The sequence below is a fragment of the Tamandua tetradactyla genome, chromosome 3, assembly GCF_023851605.1.
Source record: "Tamandua tetradactyla isolate mTamTet1 chromosome 3, mTamTet1.pri, whole genome shotgun sequence".
NCBI lineage: Eukaryota > Metazoa > Chordata > Mammalia > Pilosa > Myrmecophagidae > Tamandua > Tamandua tetradactyla.
In genome coordinates, this window is record NC_135329.1 from 154,138,870 (window position 1) to 154,156,951 (window position 18,082).

The window sequence follows — 18,082 nt, forward strand, 5'->3', positions numbered from 1 at the left end:
AGGGAAGCCCGAGATACTACCATTCAGTTCCCAGCAATTGCCCAGGAACATTTGGACATTTTGTCAGTCTCTACCAGCCTCCTGAACTTTAGTTTTGTTTCCTTTTGCCCCACTCCTGCTTTTATTTGTATGAATGGGCTGCTGCTGGTTTCTAAATCAAATTTGAGGGAGGTTTTAGGCTTTTCCTAGTTTTGCCCCATTTCTGTTCCTAGAGACCTAATCCCTGACACCCACCCCGGTGGCTGTCCTTCTGTAGCCACCAATCCAGTCCGTTGTAAAAGAAAGTGAGGGGGTCAGGATTGTAGGCAGTGGTCTCGGGTAAGCCACTTAACATTTTGGAAGTCATGGCTTCATTTCTTAAATGAAAAAAATGGTTTTACCCAACTCAATATTTTCTTCTAATGATCAATCTAGTTAGTGTATATAAACCTGCAATTTAAAGTTTACCTAGCTAGGAATAAGCTCTGGTATGACACCGTAACCTGTTACTGATAAGTATTCTAGATAGCAGAGTATTGACTGAAATTTTTAATTAAGATACTCCTAGGCCAGAATTCGAGATATAATTTTAAATGGTGCCTTAGTACTTCCTGGTGGTAATAAAAGCCTCAACTAAGATTGATTAAAATCACAAAGGATTGCAAACTACATGTAATTTATAACACAGTTAACTTTTTAAAAACTCAGGAAGCTGCAGACTTCTGATAATAGTTTCTAATCACTCCTCCCCGAAAAATCAGTGATAATCTTTACTCAGCTTGGCCAAGAAAATAGTCGCTAGCCTGGCCAATGCTGTCTCACCTCCTTTCTTGATCTGGTTCTTGTACATCATTTACCTACATGCCCCATTTTGTACTTACATCACATGAATGGCACTTCCTTTCACTAGGCCAGTTCATAGTAAATACAAGGCTTCTCAACCTTTTCACTTACAATTACTCAAAGCACAAACTTCATTAATAGAGGTTTCAGTGTTCTCTAGTTACATTATGACACAATCTGTGATCAACTCTGTGTCACTACAAGAATGTCCTCTGACTTAACTGTTCTCCTCTCTGAGATCTAATCATATACTGAGCTAGCCGGGTGTCTCTGACATCTCTGTCTCTGAGTTTTGCAGCATGTTTTCACTTGCTCACTTATTTAAGAGAAGAAAAACTTCCAATTTGAGCCAAAACTGAAAATTCTGTCCCTATGTGTTTTAATTTTGCCAGTGCTCCTGTCACAAAGTACCATGGATTAGTTGCCTTAAACAACAGAAATTTATCTCCTGGTTCTGGAGGTTAGAAGTCTGAAATCAAGGTTTCGGCAGGGCCATACTTTCTCTTTCCATGCCTCATCCCCTGACTTCTGGGGGATGGCCAGAATGATGTTCCTTGGCTTGTGACATAATTCAATCTCTGCCTCCATCACGTGGCCCTCTCCTTTTGTCTGTCTCTGTTTTACTGTGTCCAAATTTCCTCTGCTTATAAGGTCTCAACTCATATTGGATGCAGGGCTCACCCTAATCCAGTTTAGTTTCATCTTAACTAAAAACATCTTTAAGATCTTACTTACAAACATGTTTGCATACATAGGGCTGAGGGTTAGGACTTGAACATGGTTTTTTCAGGGATACAAGTCAATCCATAGCACCATGGTTTTTTAAAAATGTAATCTTGGCTACAATGGTACATTTGGTATCATTTCCTTTTGCAGCACACAATACCTCCTTGAATTGCAAAGATATACTGTTAACTGTTTCGCATTCATTTTGGTGCAGCTTGGAAAATATACTTTGCAAATTGGAAAAATTCACACAAATGCAGTTTATTGTTTGGTCATGTACAATAAGGCCATATGTGCAAGGTACCAAGGGAAAGAAGGCATAGAGAAGGTGATTGTAAAACAATAGAAAAAAAATGTTATCCAACAGTTCTGGAAAGTAAAGTTAAACCAGTTCTGGAAAGTAAAGTTAAACCTTTCTATTCTGCATATACTTAATTGAGCTTGCATATGATTAGATAGATAGATGATTAAATAGAGACACAAATTTATATTATTCAAGAGCCATATTTTTCTCCTTGCAGTTGCATCATTTTACCTCCTGGAATCCAGTTATCCAAATAGAATTGCCCTCCATCTGCCCATATGCCTGTGAAATTCCTTGATTCCGATTGCAGGCTCTGAAAGAATGGGGCTATTCTGCTATATGTCGAAACTCACAACAATAACATTTTTGAACTGAAACTAATCGTAGTCATTCTCTAATTGAGCTCTTTCATTTTAATGACAAGTATGCTGTAAAAATATAAGGGTGGCTCCATGATCAGACTTCAGCTCTCCCAAATCCCTGTTTTGTTTCTAAAACTGGTTTTAAACAAGCCTGTAGGTTTTCATATGAAGCATTAAAAGAGTAAGACATATCTGTACAATCCACAAAGAAAATATTTATATTATTGCTGATTTGAATTAATTTTACCCTCCTTTTAGGCAGTAGTAAAAAGATGGGTCTGAATTTGGTTTTGTTTTAATTTTCCTTCAAAATTCTCATTAGTTCCTTGTGAACAACACAAAGTTTTAAAATCAAAATATTGTTTCTTGTTTCTGTAAACAGAGGAAATTTACTTTACTGGGTCAATATATCATGCAACTGTTATAAACAAAACTGAATTTCAATGTGCACCAAAAGTAGAATACCCAAGCTGTCTGCTGGTCTTCCAATGCATAGGCGTGACTTAGAGCTGATATTATTTTTATCATTGTAATAATACTCTCTATGTTTTACTGAGCCAAATTATCATTATTTTCCCAAAGTTTCGGCTAGATTTCTACTATCAGGAAACTAGTGCAAGAAGTTCTTTCCCTTATTGCCCCTTATTGTCCCTCACTATTGTCTATATAAAGTGAAATGACCTCAATCCACTGTTTACATTCTTTCTATCTACTGATAATAATTTAGTCTTTTATGTTCTCTATCTTTTTTATCTCGTCTTCTTAAACTAACCTCTACATTCTTCCAATTTGGTCTGGTTCTAAAAAGAAAGAAAGTAACTCAGTTATATGTAAGAGTGAACTAAATATATTCCTTTTTGTCCACCCATGAAACATTTTGCTATTCCAAAAACAACATAACTAATTACATAATTAGTGCTATAGTCACAACCTATTCTATAAATTGCTTTGAAAGTGTTTTCTGGTTTTAATGGTTTATGTATTGTCTCTAATTAGATTGCCAGCTATTCAAGAATAAAACATATCTTTAACTTCCTGGTGTCTTCCAAGTGTTTGGGACACATGCACATAAATGCTCATAAATGCTAATTGTGGGCTATCACTTTATCCACAAGCAATTAATCAATTTTCACTGTTTTTTTTCACCATGTGCCTTTCCAAGATGCCCAGGAACTCTGTTTTGTTATTTTTTCAAAATGAGGTCATGCATTTGGGAGGTTTGAGACAGGACGTAGCTGGGAAGCACTTTTATGGGTTCTACCCTCTGATAATAAAGAGATGCTATAAACTGGGTGTCTGTGGAGTTTGAGATTGTGCATAGACCAGTTGTTAAATCATTCCAGTGCTCAAATCCAATCTTCCGAGTCAGATTACTTATGAGATAAAATGTTGTCAACATAATAACTGTGTTCTGAGGAGAGAATGGCTTTATGCCAAATCCGTTATAGACTATAACAGAAGGAGCAATTGTTTCTTATTCCAAACTGATGAAATAGACTTGGTTTAAAAAGTGATAAAGTATCAGTAGTGTCAGGAGTTTTGAAAAGACCTGTAGACTGGAATTGATCAAAATTGCCCTACTACTCCAGATAAACTGCCTTGAATGCTCCTGGCAGAAGAAATTTTCCTTCTGTTGAACTTATCTGGTATATACTGTCTCATATGGCATTTGATACCTACTGGATTGGATAGGAATTACTTCTTGATCTGTTAATTTCCCAAACTAAAGGGAACATTTCCAGAGGGTGGGAAGATTAGGCCATGTTTGGGGTGGGCAGAAAGAAAGTTAATTTGAGATCAACCATGGAGGATGTTAAGCCCCAGGCAAGAAATTCTGTTTTAATTGGTGTGGTGGCTTGGAGTTATGTACCCCGGAAAAACATGTTCTTAAACTGAATCCAATTCTGTGGGGTGTGAACCCATTGTGAATAGGTTGCTTCTGTTAAGGTGTGGCCCAAGTGAATGGGGATGGATCTTAATCTTACTACTGGAAAACTTGTAGAGAAGGTCAGATAAAGAGAAGAGCACCATGTAGAGCACCAAAAAGTTGGAAGTCATTAAAACCTAAAAGAGAAAAGAGACGATGCTGTCATGTGCATTGCCATGTGATGGAAAAGCCAAGGAACCCCAAAGATTGCCAGTCAGCTAGAAGATATCTGACCCCAGGAGTAAGCAAGCCTTCTAGCCTCTGAAACTGTGAGCCAACATATCCTCTTTTTAAGTCAATCCATTGTATGGTATTTGTTTTAGCAGCTAGGAAACTGAAACAATCAGTTGGGTTGGAGAGGGAAAGAGAAGCAGCAGTAGATGTTTCTGAGCAGGAAAATGGCATATTCAAAGTTGCGTTGTAGGAAAAACTCACAGCACGTACATATGTATATATTGATGTATTGAAAAGTGGCAAGAATAACAATAGGAACAATTGTTAATCTATTATTTATTGTCTGATTGACCTATTGAAATGTACATCTAATGAGTATAAGGATACCAGCTTTCCTTTTTGTCATGTAATGCACAGCATCTCTCAGTAATGCTTACTAGGTGTTCAGTAAATATTTCTTGAATGAGTGAATAGAGACAAAAATGCCTCTTATTAACTAGGTAAACCTTCCACACATGATTCGTTAGCCCTGGTCACAGATGGCCGGTTTATTTCTGTAGGTAGTTTATTTCTATATAAAACATATCACTAATGATCATGGTAATAAGAGAAGGAAAGAGGGTGAAGGGTAAAGGCCTACTATTTATTCCGCATTTATTATGTTCCTAAGCACTGTATTAAGTGCTTTATACAAATCTGCTCATTTTTCCCATCAAACCAGAGAAAATATAGTCATGAAAATACAAACCATGTTTGAGCAACACTAAAAACTGCTCAAGGTTTTAACTGGCAGTTGTAGCAGACCCACCCAGTTTATGCCTCACCCCTAGGTTGGCTGGAGCTCACTTGCAGTGGGGAAGACAGTTTCTGCATATTGGCAGCTTCCCAGCTTGATGGCCTACATCACACATGTCTGCCTGAGCACTTCTCCAGCACCTGGGAGCGTGCTTGCCCATAAACAGGTGACACCTGTAGGTGTAGGGTGGTTTACCCTACACTAGTAGGGTCTGAGAATCTTTGGATAAATGCCCCAGCCAGTATCTCAGCAGGTGCCAGGAGACAGAACCCCAATTGCTCACAGTGGCAATTTGCTCATTAACACACTCTAGATTAGCTTTTTCTCTCTTCCCTGTTTCACTTTCCCACTTCCCTACCTGTGTTTCTTAAGTACACCTGTGCTGGTCTAAAGCTGTTCTATATCTGAGAAAGGCCATGTTCTCTTACTCCATTCCTGTGGGGGCAGACCTATTGAGTGTAAACCTTTTGGTTAGGTTGTTTCAATTGAGATGTGACCCACCCAATTAAAGGTGGGTCTTAATCCTTTACTAGAGTCCTTTATGAGAGGATAGAGGACAGAGAGAAAAACCCCAAGTCATTTGGAGAGAGCTCAGAGATTCAAAATAAAAAGGACCAGCGAATGTTGGCCATGTGCCTTCTAATGTGAAAGAAGAACCCCGGATGCCAGCAGCCTTTCTTCAGAGAAGGTATTTTCCTCTTGATGTCTTAATTTGGACATTTTCATGGCCTTAGAACTGTAAATTTATAAACTAATAAATCCCCAATGTAAAAGCCAACCCATTTCTGGTATATTGCATTCCATCAGCCTTAGCAAACCAAAATAGCACCCACAAAGTTCTGCTCTTGGGAGATACAAACTGAGACAAAAGGAGATTTTTTTTTTACAATAATAAACAAGGAGCTCCAATTCTTTTTCCCATATATACTATTAAACAAAATTTCCTGATGTAAATGTGGTTTTAAAAAGACCATGGAAAATAATGCTACTCCTCAACCATAAAACTTCCAAGTTTCTCAATAAAAGAGCATCATCCTCCCCACCCCTGGAGGGTCAGGATCCTGAATTGAAAGAACAAGAAGGTCAGGGCCAGTCTTCACTCTTTTTTTAATGGTTTTGGACAATTATTCCTCTGTAGATTGGGGAGTAGGCAGAAAAGAAATGTCTACTTCATTTGTCCAGATGTGACATTAATGCAACAGCAACATCATAATCAAAATCATCATCATCATCATCATCACCACCAAACATCTATTGACAGCTTTCTATATTTCTAGTCCTCTACCAACCACCTTACTGGAAATTTTTATTTAATACCTAACAATCTCATGAGTCAATGTTCATACTTGGTTTACATCATACAGATGTGAAAAGTGGAATACTGAAAAAAGTTGAACAATTATCCTAAAGTTACACCTCTTTTTAAACAACGGAGCCAGAACTTAAAGTGAGACAGCTGGGCTCTAGAACTTGGTACTCTTAATCATCATGTCGTTATTTGAAAAGCACCTGGCCCAGAAGTGCTCAAAAATTTTAGTTCATTTCTTTCCTTGCCCTCTAGTATATTTCCATTTTCCAGAACCTGGGGCATAGCTTTTTTTTGTTTTTAATTGAGAAATCTTCACCCATACACATCCCACACATGGTGTACAATCGATGGCTCACAATATCAACACATAGTTCTGTATTCATCACCATGATCATTTTTACAACATTTTGCATCACTCCAGGAAGGGACATAAAAAGAATAAACACTCATACATGCCATACACTTTACCCCTCCCTTTCATTGACCACTAGTGTTTCCATCTGCCCAATTTATCTTACCCTTTGTCCCCCCTATTATTTATTTATTTATTATCCATATTTTTTACTCATCTATCCATACCCTGGCTATAAGGAGCATCAGACACAAGGCTTTCAGAATCACACAGTCACACTGTAAACATTATATTTTTATACAATCGTCTTCAAGAATCAAGGTTACTGGAACACAGCTCAACAGTTTTAGGTACTTCCTTCTAGCCATCCAATACACCATAAACTAAAAAGGAATATCTTTATAATGCATAAGAATAAGCTCCAGGATAACCTCTTGACTCTTTGAAATCTCTCAGCCACTAACACTTTATTTTGTCTCATTTCTCCCTTCTGTCTTTTGGTCAAGAAGGTTTTCTCAATCTTTTGATGCCAGGTCCTGGCTCATCCTGTCCCACATTGCCATGGTGATTTACACCCCTGGGAATCATGCCCCACATAGAAGGGAGGGCACTGAGTTCACCTGCTTTTTTTCTTTTTTTTAAATTCTATACACAGCCTTTATCCTTTAATATCTTTCCAATACTCTGGGTTCCCAGAGTCTCGACTCCACATCCTCCGTGACCAGTTTATTTCCATACCCTCCCATTTTAGAGTAGCTTCCTTTCCCTAGATGTTGGTCTCTAAATTCCTAATCTTCTTCTAAACCTCCCTGTTCTTCCCCTTTCCCCTTTCTTCTTCCCTCAAATATATTTTCCATCATGTAAAATCTTTAGTACTTCAATCATTTCTTGTCTTCTTAGCTTCATTTAGCACAACTCCCATATGATTTTGTTTCCATCATCAGCCATTTCTATAGTTCTTTTCTCACCCTTTGAATCACTCATGGCAAATCTCAGTGTAACTCATACTAATTGCTTTCTGTATCCCAAGTTCTCTAAGCATTCCTGTACAGAGACACAATAATAATTGCATTAAAAATCATGCTATCTATTCTCACAAAATGAGCATCCCAAATTGCTTCATAGCAATTTTTATCTCCATTGTAATTCCTTTTAAGTCAGTTTTTACTGACTTTGTTATACATCGTTGCATCTGCCAAAGGACATAGCACCATTTTGTATGCAATAAACAAGTGAACACAAACCTATAAATACCCAGTACTCTTTCAGTTTATGAAATAATGATGTAAGAACTTCAAACCATGTAAGTGCCACTCAAAATACATATGGAGCACCTAGTATTTGCCAGGCAATGTGCTGGGCACTGGAGATAAAGTGGTGAACAACACCAATAGCAAAAGGATGCTTTCTGCTCTCATACTCTGGTGGGGGAGACCTAATGCAAAAGTAAATACACATATGAGTACAAATTAGGTAAAGAGCTCTGAAGGGAATGAACAGAATTGTCTGCAAGTGAATAGGATGGTGACCCATTTCAAATAGTATCATCAGAAAAATCTGTGAGGATAAGACTTTAAACTGAGACTGAAAGTAGAGAAAGAGGAATTGTGAAAAGTTAGAGGTTGTGTATCTGGATGGAGGGACCAGGAGAGGCAAAGGCCCTGAGAGTGAAAACAAAACATGCTGCATTTAAGGAAATTAAGGGAGGCAGATGTGGTTAAAACAAAGTGATCCAGAGGGGGAAGTGGCCAATGAGGAGACTGGTGAAGTGGTCAGAGGCCAGATCACATGGGGTCTCATAGGTGATGTTAAGTGTGTTTGTATTGTAAGAGCAGTGAGCAACTATTTAAAGAACTTAAGCAAAGGAGTGGTGTGCATGATGTGATTTAACATTTTACAAGTTCTCCTTAGCTTCTTTTAGAAAATTGATTGGGACAAGGGTGGGACAAGTGGGGAGACTCTGAAGAAGATTATTGAATAACCCAGATGACATTACTGCAGTCTGGGAATAGGAAGTAGCAGTACAGAAAAACATAAGCAGATGGGTTTGGGATATGTTATAAAGATCAACTTGACGGGACTCAGTGATGGATTAGATATAGGGGATAAGAAACACCGCGTTCCAAATTTCTGGTTTGAGCAAGAGTGCAGATGAAGTATTATTTTCTGAAAAGGAAGAACTAGATAGAGGAGTAGTTTAGATGAGGTGTAGGGGAACCAGAACACAGTTTTTTGCCATGTTATATGCACAATTCCCACTAGACATCCAAGTAGAGATGCCAGGTAGGCAATAGAATATATGAACTTGGAACCCAGAAGAAAAATTCAAGGTGGAGTCATGAATTGGAGACTTGATATTTAAAGCCATAGGAAATGGACTCCTAAAGAGAGGATGGAAAGAGGGGCCAAATGGAACTTTGGGTCTTTCCAAGACTTACAGTTGGGGAGAAGGATTCAACAAAGGAGACTCTGAGTGGCCAGATAGGGAGGGATAAAAGGCTCAAAGATGGTGGTATCATGAAAAAGAGTCTTTCAAGAGGGAGGAATGGTCACTTTTGATGTCAACTGAGCATTTGGATGACGTGCCAACTGCAAAATCCATATTAAAATATTTTGGGGAGGACCTCTTCCGCGAGTATAGAGACCATTTGTATTTGGTATACAATTCTTATTTGAGTCCTTAATGCACTCCTGGTATACAGTGAAAATTCAAGACATATACATTAAATCACTGAATATTTAAGTCCAGTTAAGGTTGAGGGACAGACATAAGTAGTTTTAAAATTCCTCCCCTACTCCACTCCCAAATTTTCACACTTGCCTACGAAAGCATTGATTAAAGAGATAGCAGTATTGTGAGGGTTGGTCAAAACAACATTAAACTCTTTTTATCCCTGCTGACATTAGGAAATGTGAGCTCCTTTTAAAGCCTCAGGGAAGGGGAACTCAGAGCTAATACAGTGTGAGAACTGTACAGGGTGGCTGTTTCTGGAAAATTCATGGCATCATAATCATAATGTTAGAAATAAGATGATATTACATCAAAGTTTCTACTAGCCACTGCTCATCTTAATTATGCTATGGAAAGAAGTGTGTTAAAGGAATTGCATGGTACAAGATTTGGGGAAAGGAAGGGAAAGAAAGAAGAGCAAAGTTCCTATCAGTGGCTGTGACCCTGCAGAGTTTGGAGGGTATTAGGGTGCCTGCTAAGCATGCTTCCACTGGAAATTGTGGCTACAAACGAGCACAGTTGTTTATCTCAGAATGATGACCATGTGAGCTAGCTGTAGGAAGGGGTTGAAATCAACAGGAAGACACTCAGTCTGAGTGAAGAAATAGGGAAGAACCACTCACCATGGGCTTAGGTAGCTACCATCCTGGAAGCCATTTCGTTTCATTTTTACATTTATTATACAGCATCATTATTCTTTACTTTGTTGCAAACCGTGAGAGAGGATTAACGTTCCTATTGTTTAGTCTGTTGACAACAGAATAAAAATAACTGGGTTGATTTTTGTTCGAATAAACTGATATTGCATAAACATCTCAAACTCTCTGTCTAAGGCTTAATTCACCAGGGCCTCCCATCTACACGCGTATGTGCACATGCACACACACGCCTGAACTCATTTCTCAACCCTTTTTTTTCCCTCCAAGAATGTTACCACCATTCACCTAGTTCCCAAACCAGGAACTTGGTGTCATCTTCACTCCTTCAGCTCAGCCCCATCCAGATTCAAATCCATTGTCAAGTTCTGTTGGGTTCTATCTCTGAGATATCTATACTCTTTGACTTGATCCCTCTGGGTACTTCTTAATTCAGATCACCATCATCTCTACTCACTTGCTGCATGAGTCTCCCAAATAGATTTTCTATGTTCAGACATATATCCATACTGCAGACAAAACGTTCCTCCTAAAGTTCAGAGTTGACCAAGATAAATCTTTAAAAGTTCTCTATCATCCCCAGCAAGGAGTTAAAACCTCCTAACCCGGTTTACAGGACTCTTCATCATCTGGTCCCTGCTCCCCTATTCAGCTGTCTTCTCTCACCAACCTGTGCTCAGCTAAAGACTCCAGCCAAGAGAACCTCTGCCAGATCCTCTACTGGCTGGAACCCTTGCTCTTTCCTCCTACCTGCTCCCAATCTGACTCAACCCTCCTTGTCCTTGAAATTATGGCTCCTGCCAGTTCTTTTTAAGTGCCCCTAAAGCATCCAGAACTTTTTCTAGATAGTAAATGTTTGTTTATCTACCACTTTTCCTGAGGACTATCAGTAAATATCAATTCTGACGATTTACCATGGAATCTTGTGGGCCTGACAAAATGGCTGCTCAGTGAATAGGCCTAGTTGATGAACAACTATTTTAATTATGTGTTTGCCATTACCTATTAAGATATACTATTCTACGGTTTTAAAGCACAAAGACACATCCTTTGGTCAGGACTTTGCCTTCTTTGGTGTTTGTTTGCTTGTTTGTTTTCATATAGCAACAGTAAATAACCACCACGTCTCATGGCAAGTATCAGACTTATCACACCCGACTGTTTCTCTGGTTACTCAAGAAACAGACCTGAGGCACATGTGGACAACTGTAGAATGTTCCAGTTCAGGTGTGTTTCGCTGTGGGTCTCCAGCCCATTTTCAGAAGTTCAGCCTCGCTGTTGGGGTCAGCCTCATCCCAAGGAGCTAAACCGCATGCCATTCAGCCTGAGGCATCACCCCTCTGCCTCCTCACATCGAAGCCTGGTCTGAAGAGGAAGTGTGGGCAGGAAGGAAGTGGGCATACAAGGGTTCAGGGCTCCGAACCTTGAAATGAATAGCCATAACGTCTGACACCAAAATATTCCCCAGCCTTCATGGAGTTGGTGTTTTTGTTAATGTGTTTCTTTCTTTCTTTTTAAATTTGTGGCCTTCTGGTTAATTTCTCTAGTGGTTGCTCACATTGGAAAAATCAGATAGACGGCTTAACTATCGAAGCCCTGGGCAGTCTCCCACTGCAGTCTTCACACGGGAATTTATGGCCAGGCTGTAGGCCTCGCCAGGCGGGCTGCGGCGGCTCTACCCGCAGACCACTCCGCACCGAGGCCCGAGGCCCAAGTTGCGGTTAAAATAAGAAGTCCCCTCTCTCCTTCAGCTCCACTCGTGCAAAGAGTCTCGGGAACCGTGTCCCATCCGGCACTGTTCAGGTGAGGTGAGGGCCTGGCCGCACACCCTTGAACAGCAGAGGTCCCCCAGCGCCCTCTACAGCCGCGCCTGGTGGGACACAGTGCCCAGCCCTGCGCCTCAGCACCACGTCCGGGACCCCACCGCCACGTCCGGGACCCCACCCAGCGGCCCGTTCCCCGCGCCCGGGAGCGCACTCGCATCTCCCGGCCGCAGAAACGGGGCGTGGGGCCCGGCGGGCGCGCTGCATCCCAGGCCACCCCCGATCGCTCCGCCCGCGGTGGGCCGACTTCCCCTCCCTCCCTCTGTCCCTCCCTTCCTCCCTCCCTCCTTCCCGCCCGCCCGCTGGCGCCGGACACGCAGCGTCTCTTCTCTTGGGGCTCTCTTCCCTTCGGCCGACCGTCGCATCCCGCGCAACTTTGGGTCAGTGTCGGTTGGGTGTTGAATGTTTCCCTCCGAGAGCGCATGGCTGGGGAAGCGCGGCGCCGGGCCAGCTCCGGAGCGGCTGCCGTCCGGGAGGCGGTGATGCTGCTGCTGTGCCTGGGGGTCCCGACCGGGCGCCCCTACAACGTGGACACGGAGAGCGCACTGCTCTACAAAGGCCCCCCCAAAACCCTGTTCGGCTACTCGGTCGTGCTGCACAGCCACGGGGCGAATCGCTGGTGAGTGGAAGCGGACTGGGGCGCACTGGGTTTTTCAGAGCGCCGGGTGAACGGCGTCTCTAGGGACTCCCTGCCCAGCTTAAAACTTTCCTCCCTCCGGAGGAGGCAGGAGGGCAGCGCTGCGGCGCAGCGTCACCGGCATCAGCAACCGTCAGCTCGCTGGAGATTTGCCCGGCAAACTAACTTATCAAGGGGTGGCAGCGCCCAGAGTGTGTTCTGGACCAAAGTCCTGGAGTTACAAGTTTGGGGTGGCCCTCTGGGTGCGCCGCGTGGTGGGCAGAGGTGGAGAGGGAGGCCAGAGGCCCCACTGCCAGCTGCCCTGTTGCGGATCCGGGGAGCTCAGTGGGCAGCCGGCTCACGCCTGTGCACACGTGCGCATTTCTCGCTTTAGGCTCGTGGTGGGGGCGCCCACTGCCAACTGGCTCGCCAACGCCTCCGTGGTCAGTCCCGGGGCGATTTACAGATGCAAGATTGGAAAGAACCCAGGCCGAACGTGTGAACAGCTCCAGCTGGGTGAGTTGGGTCCGGGACCAGGAGCGCGTGTCCCCCACTGGTGAGCCCCACCATAGAGCAAGTTATGCAAAACCCGCATTGCCTATTTCATCTAGTTTAAAGGTCATGGTTTTCATTCTGAACTCCATACCATCTTTCTTCTTAAATATACAAGTGGTTCCTTGTTTCTATTAATATTTTCCTCCTTTTTGCTTAAGACAATGATTTCAGTACTCTTACAGAACTACCTAGGGGCAAGTTTCGTATGATACCTTCTCTTCGCCTCTCCTTCTCTCCCTCCATGTGTAAAGCACATTTTAAGGTCTCTCAGAATATTAAGGACAGAATCCAGCTAAGCCAAGACTTCAGAATTTTATTTTCATCTTTGACCTGTGAACCTTCTTAAAGAACAAGCTCAGGGGCAAAACAGAAATAGCAGTCAGAATTGACTGCATTTACTGTCATTTAGCCTTAAGGGCTTTTAAAAACAGAAAGCAATATTGTTTTACTTAGAATATGAAATATACAAGAGGAGTACAAGGAAAAATTGTCATCTCCATTGTAAGTATAATTAAAATGAGGCTTAGTATATAATTATTGATTTTCTTCCCCTAAACCTGTCAAGTTAAATGGATCTATCCATTTGCAATCATTTTTTGATATCTCTTCTTAGATATGGGGCAACTCGTAAAAAGTGTGTTCTGGTGGGGGAGGGGAGGAAGTTCGTGTTTCAAAGTCAAAAGCAAATTTGTTTCACACAGACACATGGGGAAAGAAAGAGGAACTAATATTAATTCAGACCTGTCTTGTTTCAAACACGATTAGGCACTGCTGTATGTATTGCTTAAGTTTTTTCGCTCAAAGTGACCCTGGGTCGTATTTGGCATTGTTCCTACTTTACACTTAAGGATACTGTGGCTCAGATGGTTCCAAGTACCTTTTCTAAGGTGACTCAGCTGGGATCTTGTAGGTGGGACTCTAAGTCAAAGTCAGGTCTGCTTGGGTCCAAAGTCCGCCCTCTTTCCTTTCAAGTACACGTCTTCAATGCGAAGAAAATTAGAGAGTCATGTATGTCTGGTGAGCTGAATAGATCATCCGTAAATGGGGAGTCAAAGGTCACAATTGTTATTGTATTCATATTTATCTTTGCTATAAATGGGATTTTGAGATGAGTTACTGTATTTTTAACCTCTTGTTTTTTTTAAGTGGTCTTTGCTTTTTCTTATACTGGTAAGCTAATTCCTTTCACTGAAATGAATTCAAATACATAATGTGCATGAAATAATTTTTAACTCAGAGCACCGATAAGCACCTGGGAGTCCTCTGTAACATGTAGATTAAGCCTCAGTCTTTTATTAAGCATCTTCCACCCCAAAGGGCAGACTTGCAGTACATAACTCATCCATAAACCTGTATGTTGGAAATAATTTTGCAAAGTATAATTTTCATTGTATGAGAGAATTGTGTGATCAGGAATTAGAGAGGAGCAGTAGCCAACCTTGATCAACCAGAGGATCTTGACAAGGCCTCAAGAGGGAAAAGGTTCATTTCTCTTGTTCTGTCATAGTTTCCTGATCTGAGACATAATAACTACTGGCATCTAGCATGCACTTCCTGTCTGAGAGGGCATTGAATCTATTTTGAGATGTCTGTGTTTAACTGGAGAAGATCATTCTTAATATTATGCAAACTTTAAGATACTAATGTCTGTCAATTGAAGGAAAACCTAGAGTCTTCCAGCAAGTGGATCAGTTTTGACCTTAGGAATAATCTCAGAGAAATGTGCACATGGACAGCAAACATAAATAAATGAAGATTTATTGACTGGATGAATGAATAAAAGTAAAGTGAAAGTTTGATTGACATTAAATTGATTAATGTAAAGACTAAGTTTCAAATAAGAGAGAATTAGTCAGAAATTATAAGCCAAAGCAATATTTTTATCTTCCATATTTTTAGTCAATAAAAAGATTACTGAGGGTGCACAGGTAGTTCAGTGGTTAGAATGCTCACCTTCCATGCAGGAGACCCGGGTTCAATTCCCAGACCAGACCATGCACCAAAAAAAAAAAAAAAGAAAAAAAAGAAAAAAGATTACTGAGATGAAAGGAAAATAGAAAAACAAAATTTATAGTCATTCATTCCAGTGGTTAAAAAAAAAGTCTGTGATAATTTCTTTGAATATTTGCAAAAGAGTGGACTAAGCTATTTCTCATGTATCAGTTTAAACAATATATTTTCTCTTCCTTATATAAAGAAACAGATTTAGAACAGATTGAGAAGAAATAAGTTAAAACTATAAACTAAGGCACTGAGGCTAAAGTCTAGAAAGGAAAAGCTGATGACAATAATACAGGTATCCAAAGACATTTACAGATTCTTCTCAGGTTTGTGGCCCAAGTACTATTCCTTACGAAGATGTTTCAAGGAAAAAGTAAACACACATGCACGCACAAGCACGATCTTCTATAAAGGATTGCTTCAGTTGTCCTCCTTTAAATGTGGGTGATTATGTTTGGAATTTTCTCAGCTCAGTACTTGGCATACAATTGACAATAAAAAATACATTTACTTCTTATCTCTATTTTCTACTTAAGGCTATATCTGTTATACAATTATAAAAAGTAGATTGAGGTAAATAAGTAGAGACAATTAATAAGCTAAACCAAAAGTTAAATGTATAAATTAAAAGTTAACAGTTGAAATAAAAGGCAAATGAAAAATAGTTTCTTGGACTAACAGAAATTATTAAAATTGTTAAATAACTAAAGACTGAGCTATGATTGCTATGCCAGTAAGGTGTCTTCTTTATTTGGAATAGCTTAACTTGCTTTCAAGGATCTGAAGGTGCAGGATATCTTAATGCAGTGCCCACTGCCTATGCAATCCAAAATGCTATCCACATAGACTAACCTTTAAGTTTCAGTGGAGAGTATCAGATCAAAGGTTGATTCAGAGATTCCTTCCCTCAAAAGAGGAGGTCAGTGTCCCATCCCTCTTGGGTAATGGTTACCACATACCATAGTATATTTACTGTAGCAATAATTAGAAGCAGTAAATGCCTGTTTATCTACAACGCTCAGGACACAGGGTGTTGGGAGTACGATACCCCTTTTAGTGAAGCAAATTGAATGCTGAAGCAGTCTGAGAGGGGTGCCTGGTTGGTACCACAAGGGGCTTTTTTCTTCCTGCCAAAAAAGAGGCTTCTAGGCGGACCATTGTGGCTCAGCAGGTTTCTCGCCTGCCCTGCCTGCCTGAAACCTGGATTCAATTCCCAGTGCCTGCCCATACAAAAGAAAGAAAGAAACAAACAAAAACAGGCTTCCTCTACCTTCCTGCTTGCTTGGGAGGTGCCCTTCTCTCACTTCCTTTCCTGTCTCTATCTTCATATGGTACTTCCCTCCTTGAACCAACAGAAGGCAGTCTTTGCATCAAGAAGGCTGGACCCTACTTGCTCATGAGGGTACTGTGTCTAGGGAGGCCATGATGATTTCTGCATGTCCGATTACTTTTCCACTAAGGTACTCTGCAGCCTGGTTGAGGCTTGTTAGAAGGAGCTTTGTTCACAGGTGGTTCCTAAATCAACACATCACAAATATAGACTCTATTAATACAATTAGTCATTGTCCATCCATTCATTACTAATATTGAAAGCAGTAGAATATAATAAAATATATAAACAATTATAAATTTACACTAAAAATATTGTCTTTGTTTATTCCAAAGACATTCAAGATCATTCAGAACTTTTGAGTTATCACTAATAGCGTCATAAACACACAGACACACACTCAAACTTACACTTCCTAGTTAATAGAATCTAGAGTTATAGTTTCAATGCAGTAGCCACTTGCCATATGAGCTATTGAGCACCTGAAATTTGGCTTGTTTGCAATGAGATTTGCTGTAATATAAATTATGTGCTTGTTTTCAAACTCTTGGTACCAAAAAATATAAAATATCTCATTAATTTTTAAAATATTGATTACATGTTAAAATCAATATTTAAAAAATTAATGTTGGTTATTTATTGAAATGATAACTTTTTTATTTACTGGACTAAGATATATTATTAAAATTGAATAGACTTATTTCCTTTTTTAATGTAGTGCCTTAAAAATGAAAAATTTCGTGTGTAGAGTGCGTTATATACCTATTAGACAGCATTGTTCTTGAGAAGCAGAAATTCCCACTGTAAAACAACACAAACTTTTTAGCAGGCGCTTTCCCAGTAATCTATGCATAAATTAATAGGACTTTCACTTTTCGTCCAAACCAGATGTATAGTTACTATGCCTTTAAACTCTCTGGTTGTACCTCTTTGTTTCTCACTGGAAGGAACAGTGGTCCGTCACAAGTTCGTCATCATTATCCCCCTTCAGATTTCTTTCTGGAAATTATATGACTTTAGCTAGCTTCCTGGTCTGTATTATATAACCTCATCTTGTTGAAAGAGGTTAATTAGCATTGCATCGTTAAACTCATCCAGCCCTTGCCCTCATATCTGCCTGATTCTCAGGAGTTATTAGCTTAATATTAAAAGGCAATGTCTCACTGTTGAAATTTCAAGTATCTTCTTGAAAACTTTGTTTCTTTTTCATTGGTGAGAAACTCTAAATTGTAGCTTATGAAGCTAAGATAGATGCAGATTGGTTACTTTTGGGGACGAGATCCTTGATCAAACTGCAGAACATCAAGACAAAGTGCTTCCTTAATGAACTGTTATGATAACAAAATAAAGTTCCCTGATTTCTGGTAATTTCCTGAACTCTGTCTCTGAAAGGATGAAGTTTCCATCTAAGAGGTGAGGTTTCCTAAATGCATTTTATTTTGGCCTTAAGTTTACTTTATCACTGAATGATATTCCTAATGACTAAGAAATATCTTGCTTTGACAATGAATCTGGAGCCAGATAGGGAAATCCCTTGTACATGAACTTCATTTACTCAGTCATTTATTGAGGGATGCCTTAGGACCAGAATGTGGACT

At 40.2% G+C, this 18,082-nt stretch overlaps 1 protein-coding gene and 1 long non-coding RNA gene across 3 annotated transcripts in view; one reads left to right on the forward strand and one right to left on the reverse strand.

The window, feature by feature from the left end:
• LOC143676425 (uncharacterized) overlaps positions 1-955 on the reverse strand; it is a 63,906-nt gene extending 62,951 nt beyond the window's left edge. The window contains exon 1 of the long non-coding RNA XR_013172074.1: positions 861-955. This is a non-coding gene — a long non-coding RNA (uncharacterized LOC143676425). The remainder of the gene's footprint in view (positions 1-860) is intronic.
• Positions 956-12,158: 11,203 nt separating this feature from the next.
• The window catches only part of ITGA4 (integrin subunit alpha 4), an 81,249-nt gene continuing 75,325 nt past the window's right edge, over positions 12,159-18,082 (forward strand). Inside the window, exons 1-2 of one of the 2 annotated variants that reach the window (XM_077154362.1) lie at positions 12,159-12,601; positions 12,993-13,114. In XM_077154362.1, the coding sequence (XP_077010477.1) occupies positions 12,405-12,601; positions 12,993-13,114 (319 nt within the window). In that variant the 5' untranslated portion in view covers positions 12,159-12,404. The remainder of the gene's footprint in view (positions 12,602-12,992; positions 13,115-18,082) is intronic. The other variant, XM_077154360.1, reaches the window with a different exon arrangement.